This window comes from Xiphophorus hellerii, chromosome 7 (genome assembly GCF_003331165.1).
Source record: "Xiphophorus hellerii strain 12219 chromosome 7, Xiphophorus_hellerii-4.1, whole genome shotgun sequence".
NCBI classification, from domain to species: Eukaryota; Metazoa; Chordata; class Actinopteri; order Cyprinodontiformes; family Poeciliidae; genus Xiphophorus; species Xiphophorus hellerii.
This window is the reverse complement of record NC_045678.1, coordinates 10,323,178-10,331,874: the sequence shown is the minus strand read 5'-3', so window position 1 is coordinate 10,331,874 and position 8,697 is coordinate 10,323,178. Positions and strand designations below refer to the sequence as shown.

The following is an 8,697-nucleotide window of genomic DNA, read 5'->3' as shown; positions in this document are numbered from 1 at the left end:
GAAAAGTTACAAGACAAACAAACAAAAAAATAGCACTGTAGCAGAGCCAGCCTCTGAACTCTGAAATTCCTTTCCCTCATTTTTATTCAGAATGGCCCAACTAACGTCTGTGTTTGCGCTTCAATGAGCCCGAGTCCCTTTGGCCTCCATTACTCCTTCAGTGTTTTATGATAAGTCCAGTCATTCATAAACACCAAGTCCTAACTCAGCAAACTTATGAGCTGAGTAGAGCCTGCAGACGGCTTGTCTGTAGTAGTGTGAAGACCACTGTAACTTCATCCCGAAGGATAAAGTCAGGCTTGAAAGACCATTTGACACTTAAAGATTTCTTTTTTGAAAAACAGTTTTTTTTTTCCAAAGGAGTTAGCCCTTCTCTTAAGCATTTGTAGTTAAAAGACATTGAAAGAAAATTATATAGTACAAGATTTTTTTATTGTGAAGTTGGTGAGGTTACAAATAGAAATAGATACTCAATAAAACAGCTTTGTTCAAAGCATATTTATGTGAAAGAAGGGCCCAGTCAAAGTTCAACTGAAAATCTATGTTTATTTTACTTTGATAGTCACAGATGCTCACTTCAGGCTATTGATTTCACTTAATTTCATTTAGAGGTGTTAAAGTTTTTGGGTTTTTTTTAAAGCCATGTATTACTTCTCTTTCATTTCACAAATAGGCACCACTTGTTATTGGTCGATTAAATAAAATTCCTAAAATACAATAACGTTTGTGATGCAGGAAAATGTGAAAAAAGTTTGAAGACTATGAATACTTTTGCAAGGCACTATGACCAGTGCTGATCAATAGCATCACACACTTACATTTTGTAAACTCTAATTTATTTTGATTTTGTTTGCCATGGAGTGTAAACCAGTCTGATGCAGTTTGAGCATGCACATGCACACCCCAACCATGCGTGTGTGTTGAAAGTTTTGGAATCAGAAAAAATTGCATCTGACTGCTGAGGGGGCTAAAGGTTAGAATTGGAAAACAAACTGCATGACAACAGGGCTCTCTTTTGATATTGTGATTGATTATCTTCAAATGCTGCCAAACGAAGAGGGATTGTGGGGGGAGGCAGCGGGGGGGGGGGGGCAAAAAGGTAGAAAATAAATAAAGGAAAGGCAAAACTGAAGTTGTCAGTTTCTATCCTCTGTTTTTTCAAAAACTAGCCCTGTCTAAAGCCTGGTGGGGGGATCCGTCAGCTGCCGTGAAGCAGCTTCTCTTAGTCTCTGCTTTTCTCATTCACTCTGCCTTTCCGCGCTTCTCCACTGTTCCGGGTTTGGGATCTGAAATTTAAATACCACACGTTGAAAGCTTGGGTGGGGGAAGAGAAGAGTGTGCATTAAATGATTCTCCGTTTCCAAAAGAAAGGAGGAAAAAAAAAGAGAAGAAGAAATAGCCTATAGGCACTTTTTGATCTCAGGGGAAGAAAACCCTGAATATGGATGCTTATTAGAATGCATGTTGAACACACACACAGTATTCCTCATCACAACTGGGGCTCTTCAGCTTGACCTACAGTAGCATCTGAAGCTGTATTGCTAATTTCTTTTCCTTGCTTTGAAGACTCTCACACGATGATGGAAAAATCCCAGATAAGATATTGAGGCTGGAGTGCAAGGGAGAAAGCAACAGATTTTACAAACATAAAATGAAATCAGTTAAACTCCGATCTGGATATAAATCGATTACATTTCTTTTCAATTTCTTGTGGTAGGTCAGTTTTTTTGATGCAAAATAATTTGTATTAAGCATGCAACTTGCGTTGTGAAAATCATTTCCTGGTACTGTTACAAATAGCATTATAAAAGCTTTCTCTCCTTATAATTTTCCTGCATTTTCCTCAAAACGTCATATGCACAATTTGGCATAATAGCCAAGTAAAAGCATAGAATTATAAGGTAATGTCTCACTACAGGCTATAGTTGCATTTGAAAGGAGGGGGGGAAATAAATAAAGCTTTCTCTGTGATCTATAAGCTTGCCCTGCCACAGATAAACTTAATAGTTTGAGCATAGCACCCCCTGCAGGTACGCATTATCTCTTGCCTATTTTACCCTCAAAGCTGGCGCTGAAGCGGAGGCGCTCACTGTTACCCTGCAATTACAAGCCTTTTTTACTTTGATTGGTGGGTAATTGACTTGGTTTGAGCCTGTATGATTTTCTTCTGAATTTGCCACTCATATTCTAATCTTGGCTCCTGATCAGACAAAGGCAGCCTTCCAGTAATTAAAGAAGCCAAAGACAGGTGTAGATTTGAGGAACTAGGGACCCGTGGACGGATGAATGGGACTGATTAGTCGTTTAAAGGAAATGGGGTTTGTGTGGCTCTGAGACAAAGTAGAGCCTCTGTGTCACTTTGTGCTCAGCGATCACCGGGGCGGCAGTCGAACCGGGCTGATGATGCGCTGAGCATGAGGTGAAAGCCTCGAGATGACTTCCTGCAGTCATTGTGTTTGCACAGGGCATCTGAAAAGAGATGGGAAATGATAGGCAGAAAACCCAGAAATTTGTCGTTTTTCCCCGCAAACGCATTAATACCTCTTGAGTTTTTCCCCAAAAATGCCACAATAAAACCACAAACTTTCATGTTTTTCAGAGGGATTTCATGTGACAGAACTACACAATTCGTGAAGGAGGAGAAAAGGGGGGCTCAAGTAAAAACTAAATTTGAAAAGTGAAAATGTTATTTCTTTTTCAATGAGCCGTTTTTGCTCTGATCCCTATAACTGAAATCCAGTGGAATAAATTGCTTTCCTAAGTCATCTATTTAGTAAAGAGTGTCTGTTTGTGTTCAATTTAATCTATAAATTGTATATTCTGTGAGATCCTTAGAAACAGGCACCATAAAGACCAAGAAACAAAGTTATGGAGAAGTTTGAAGAAGTGTTCAAAAGTGTTCAGAAGTGGACATCTAACAAAACACTTTTCAATCCATCAATTGAAAATGGAAAGCATACCAAAACATGACTATCACTGACAGGTGAAAGACAGCAGGCCAGAGAAGCAGCCAATAAGCCCAAAGTAACTTTGGAGGAACTGCAGAGAACCACAGCTTGACAGAACAAGTTTTAGTTGTGAACTCAACAAATCTCACCTTTGTCGAGTAGTAAAAAAGAAGATGAACTGTTTTGTTGACATAAAGTTTGCAGCTTGCTCGTAGGGGGGCAAGGTGCTCTGATCAGAAACCAAAATGAAACTTTTTGATCTAAATTCAAAAATGACAGATATAATTCTCAACTCAAACTACATGGTGGAAACATGGCAGCAGCATCATGCTGCTGGATTGCTTCTTGGGGGCAGGGGAGAGTTGATGTGAGAATAGAGAGAGTATACTTTCAAGAATACAGCATTCTTGAAAGTAAGCCTGTGGGGAGGCTCCAGACATGGGGCTGAGGTCGACGGAGTTAGAAGGCTGGCCTGTCAATGTTAAATTCTTAGAAAATACATGGACGTTGGTTGTTGGTGCAAAATTAAGGGCTATAGTTTTTCAAGGGACTGTAAATCATTTGAAAGAAAACTAGGCCATAGGAAGACATCTTTGAGTTTTATTTCAAAATTAAACCATTTGATTCAAGAAATAGCTTTACATTCTGAATCTCAAACTAAACTTTTTAAGTTGTTTTGAGGGAAGAACGTCAGTACCAGTACAAATACCAGCTTCTTGTCATTGCATTATTTATAATCTAATCAAGTCTTATTCAGCCAAAAAATACAATAAAATGAAATGAGCAGCTGTGTTCAGGTGAAGGTCTGCATGTCTTGACCTGGTCAGATGCCAAATTGACTGTACGGTACAATTGCCCCCATCCTACCCCTCGTCCATGAGACTGCAATAGATTTTAATCAACACATTTTATCAGTTGTTAATTGCCTCTGCTGCCTGCTGCTTAAAATAATTTGCTACTTTTTTCATTGTAGTAGTAGCCATCTGTTTCCAAACACAGGGATGGGATTAGGCCCGGACCTGGGGTGAATGTTGATGTGAGATAGAGACGGTTAATTTGCACGGCCGCCACCTTGTTTATGAAGCTCAGAATGTGTGGAGGGAAAACTGAAAACTGGGAGCTATACACAGAAGGAAACACTGAAAATGTAAATCACATTATCAAAGGATGCACATTAATATGAACTTATTGTCATGAATTTGAAATTGCAGCTGGACCGCAATAGTATGAGTGGGGTATAAATGCCAAGACTTCCCCTCTCCCCAAAATTGAGAAAATGCCACAGAACAAACACGACTCTTTCAACAGCCCTGTGTTGTGGCAAACATGGCCAATATAAAATGATGTAGAAAATATTTTGGGATATCCTATTCTTTTCAAGATTAGGTCATTTGAAGACAGCAATTGATGCAATTTGGAGGTGTGTGCGCTGCATCTTTAAAGACATGAACTGGTATGTGATTGTGCATGAGAGTGTTTTTTTTTTTTTTAAGATAATAATTCTCATCAGAAACTCCATCATGTCAGCATTATCCGCCTTGTGTTCCAGAGAGAAGGCATTTTCTAGTCCACGTGATGCTGCCGGCTCAAGCTTTAAACATGCCATCTCAACAGGAGGGAACCGAGCCATCAAAGCCATCATGTACTTTAATTACAGGTGATCTGGACTCCCACTCCCACTCCCTCCGCTCTTAAGAACTTCCTCCACAATTACCAAAGTGCCTCAATTAGGTCCTAAATAAGCATTGTACATGCACGAGGGAGAGGTGGGCAGAGAGGGTAAAAAACAACAGGCCTCGTAAGAGCCCAGCGCGATGCAGAGGCAATTAAAAGACAAAATAAAAGTGCTCCGCCACGCAGAGCGAAAATGAGAGAAAAAAAAAAGATGCAGAAAAGGCCCCTTTGATGAGCTAGCTCTCAGCTAAGTGGCACTTAAGAGGAGATGGTTGACAGGAAGAGTAAGTGAGAAAAGATAAATTAAAGGCAGTTGATTGGCAAGAAGGCTGATGTCACACTGTTTCCCAACAGGACCAGATGCCAGAGGGAGCACTCAGTCACCGAGAGAGGAATGTGTGAGTAAATCAGGACCTCTACAGAGTGGATGTCCCACAGGCAGCTGATCCTCTGCACTTTCTCTGCTTTGCTGCTCGTTCATTATCTAGACAGCCCCGCACACCCTCCGTCAGCTGTGAGACTTAACAGGGTTTTAACCGGACAAATCAAGGCCGTGTTTCTTTTAATAGGCTAATTCTGTGTCTAACAAGGCCCCTTGTTAAAGTAAAATGCAGCTGCATGAATGCGACCTCTTTATTCAATTACCTCCACTCTGACCCGCAGCCATTGTCTGATGAACCCACTAGAAACGAATACGTCAAAATAAAGCAGCAACTTCGGGTAGAGTATGTGTATTATACATAGAATAAACGCTGCTTAATTATTATTTTCAAATGCATCTGCTTATAATGCATGCAAACACATCATGATGCTTCTATATGGTATATACAAGCATCTCATTTTACACCTTCCACTTCACAAAGAAGCACAGATTTTGTTGGTCTGTCAATTGGAATTTCAATAATGTGCATTGAACTTTGTGCAGTATGACAAAGTATGAAAAGCTTTGAGCGGTTTGAAAAGTTTAGAAAGACACTCTAGACAAAATTAAACTGAGTACACAACCAGAAAGTAAGTCCTGTTGTAAGTTGAACAAGACTGAACCAAACAATCGAACAAGACTGAGCCAGAAGAGAAGAAGAATGACTGGAGTACCCATGTGACAAAGCATGTGTCCAGGAGAGGGCAGAGTTTTCCAAAGACCAGGTTGATTCTGCACAGTCGTATATTCATGTGAAAGGAATCATTAAACAGCATCTGTCCACTCAGTTACAGCCATTGTAGGTCTTTGTGTTTAGAAGAGACGATCCTATAAGCTGTTGTGTAAAACGAGCCATGGAGAGAAGCAAGATGTAATATCTGTAATATCTGTAAAGTTTATATGACAATAATAAGCATGTATAGATGACTTAAGAAAATCTCCTCCTTTCTCCTCCAGGGTTAATCTTGTAAACAATTCATGTTGCTCTTTGCTCAGGTTGCCACTAAGTCAGCATCACAACCAGGGTTTGAGACAAGCTATGCAAAACCTATGGAGACACTTTATCTGATCAAAAAAAAGAACATGCTAAAAAGAGCTACATGTGGGGTATGCAACAATTATAAAAGGTATATTTATTTACATATCTGTTAAAATTGTCATTGTGTTGTGATAGTATAGCGCAAGACAGATAATCTGTGAAGAAAAAAAAAATCAAGCTTCATTGCCGTCTTCCAACGATAACTACAGAAATAGACCAGTCGGTCAGAAGTTGTTTTTGTCAATCATGCTTGTATACGTGCTGCTCACACTCTCTCCATTGCTCTCTGTGACGCTACAGCTTCTCCCCATCAGCTGAGCCTGCCAGAAATGCTCAGACTAGTTAGCATGGCCACCGATGTAGGGTTTTCCTGGGACCGTAAGTTGTTTCTCTGCCATTAGCACATTAAGCAACACGTACACAATATTGATTGACAGCCCTCAGACTCTTCCTGGCAACATTTCTGGAGAAACATGTTAGATTTAAGTGATTTTTAACATGGCAAATTAAAGCCAGAGTTTTATTTTTGTTTCAGTGGCCCATATAGACATTGCAGTAATTTTTCAGCTTTGACCTGGGTGATTGTGTCTGTAATCAAATGGTGCTTCACGTAATTAAGTGCTTAAGGCATATTGGCCTTACATGGGCAAACCACCATTGTATGTAATATTTTCGTTGTGCAAAAACATGTATATAGCTTTTTTAAAAACTATTTCAAATTCCTGAAGTCACGTACAAAGACAGTGACACCACTGTGTTTCTCATAAATGCCCAATAGGCCTTTAATAGAATAATAAATATAAGTGTTTCTAATAACTTACAAAATAGTTGTTTTAAAGCTGCACAAATACACACTGATGTAACTTTAAATACATTCACAGTCAAAACTGTATATTTTGTTTTTCCATTTTCATGTCCAGATAAAAAAAAAAGACATACATTTTTGTATAAAGTGACAATGAGACAAACAACAGTTAACAATCACCACTGAAAAACTCAAGAGACATTATCAGAAATGCAAGGAATGAGAAACAGAGACAAATCAAAGAAATTGAAGGACAGAAGTTGATTAAGATATTGACATGAAACAGTAGAAAACACACACCGCAGCAGCTTCTCAGTTGGGTTCATGAATACACCTAATGTATGGTCTAAGTCAACAGTCTGCTTTTACACCGGATGCGCCTGCATAGAAAAACTCAGAAGTGCACAGCACATGGGACACATAACACTAATCCATGCCTAAATGGCTGCCTCAGTGAATGATCCACTCCAGGTAAAGCTTCACACACAGCTGATCAAACCCTTCTGATAAAAGTAGCGGTAAAATGAAGCGGCGACACTGTTTTCACTTATCGGCCTACAGAAACAAGAAGTGAAAAGGTCTGAATCCACCAGCAAGCTTCCCATCCGATCTGTAAAGAAGAAAGAAAACATCAGTCGGACGTCGTCTCTAAATGTCGATGAGGTCGTCTCCGCTCTCGTCGCTCTCCACAGTCAGCTGACGGGTCCACCACTTCTTCACCTCTGACCCCGAAGAGGCCTCGTCGTTGCCAGGGTTCATCTTGCAAACAATAGATTTGACACTCGTACGACCTGACAGCAAAAAACAGAGAATTTGCAGAGAATATTGAGTACCAATACTAATTTTGACTATTCTATTTTGACAAACTAAAGGTTTACTTGAGTCAAGATCAGTACCCACAACACATAGGCTGTTCTGAGATGTGGCTTTCATGTATCCCTGCTATATTGTTGTGGATTGTTGCGAGGATAATATATACATCCAAATTTTCCTTTCCTTTTCAAATCTGTCAATTTGATATCTTCTGTGACCTTTAGCATTTTGAGAACTATTATCACTCTGTTGACACTATACTGGGTAGAAAATGCTAACTGGGGAAACGTGCACAAATAATTGAAGACACTGCTATGCTGGTTGCTGAGAAACTGAAGTAAGTCACGTTTTTCAGGATGTACTTTAACAATTTTGTTCAAATCAGATCACCAAAAAGATTTTTTATTTTTTATTTTGAAGAAACATCAGCAAACCTGCACATTCGCTCAGGCAACTGTTCCATGACATGACAAGTGACTGAGATCCAATCATAAATGGTATTCATTTCATATTGTGATTTTATTTTTACCATCAGGTGTGAATATACTGCTCTCTTCACTTGGAACATATTCACCCAGCACCGCCGTTAGCACCATATCTGAATAGTCTCTCAGAATTTCCAAAAACACATCTCAACTTTTATAAAAAAAAAAGGTTACAAGCGTTAGCTTCCTCGCTTTCCCTAGCAGAGTGAAGACGAGGAAGTTTTTGTTCAATTTTACACAATTCTCTTTTACAAAATCTGTAACTTGTACAAGAGACAGTACAGAAGCGAACAAACCTGCAGGCAGTCGCCACTGTCCCAACTTTCTCTGTGGTCTCCCCAGGTCTGTGGAGTCCTGTCTGTACCCTCCTCTGTCTGACAACGTGGGGCTCAGAAGCTGCTGGAGGCCACTCATCTAAACAAAGACAAGATATCCTTTGTTGCACCAGTGCAAAAGCATACCTGCTGATTGTGTGATGTGTCTGCGTAAAATCACGCTGCGAGCGTGTGAGA

General features: G+C 39.7%; 1 protein-coding gene across 4 annotated transcripts in view; it reads right to left on the bottom strand.

Annotated features, from left to right (window-relative positions):
- Positions 1 to 526: 526 nt before the first annotated feature.
- nalcn (sodium leak channel, non-selective) overlaps positions 527 to 8,697 on the bottom strand; it is an 82,599-nt gene continuing 74,428 nt past the window's right edge. For all 4 annotated transcript variants that reach the window (XM_032567827.1, XM_032567829.1, XM_032567830.1 and 1 more), the window contains 2 exons: positions 8,482 to 8,599; positions 527 to 7,678 (listed from right to left, as the gene is read on the bottom strand). In XM_032567827.1, coding sequence (XP_032423718.1) covers positions 7,536 to 7,678; positions 8,482 to 8,599 — 261 coding nt within the window. In that variant the 3' untranslated portion in view covers positions 527 to 7,535. The remainder of the gene's footprint in view (positions 7,679 to 8,481; positions 8,600 to 8,697) is intronic.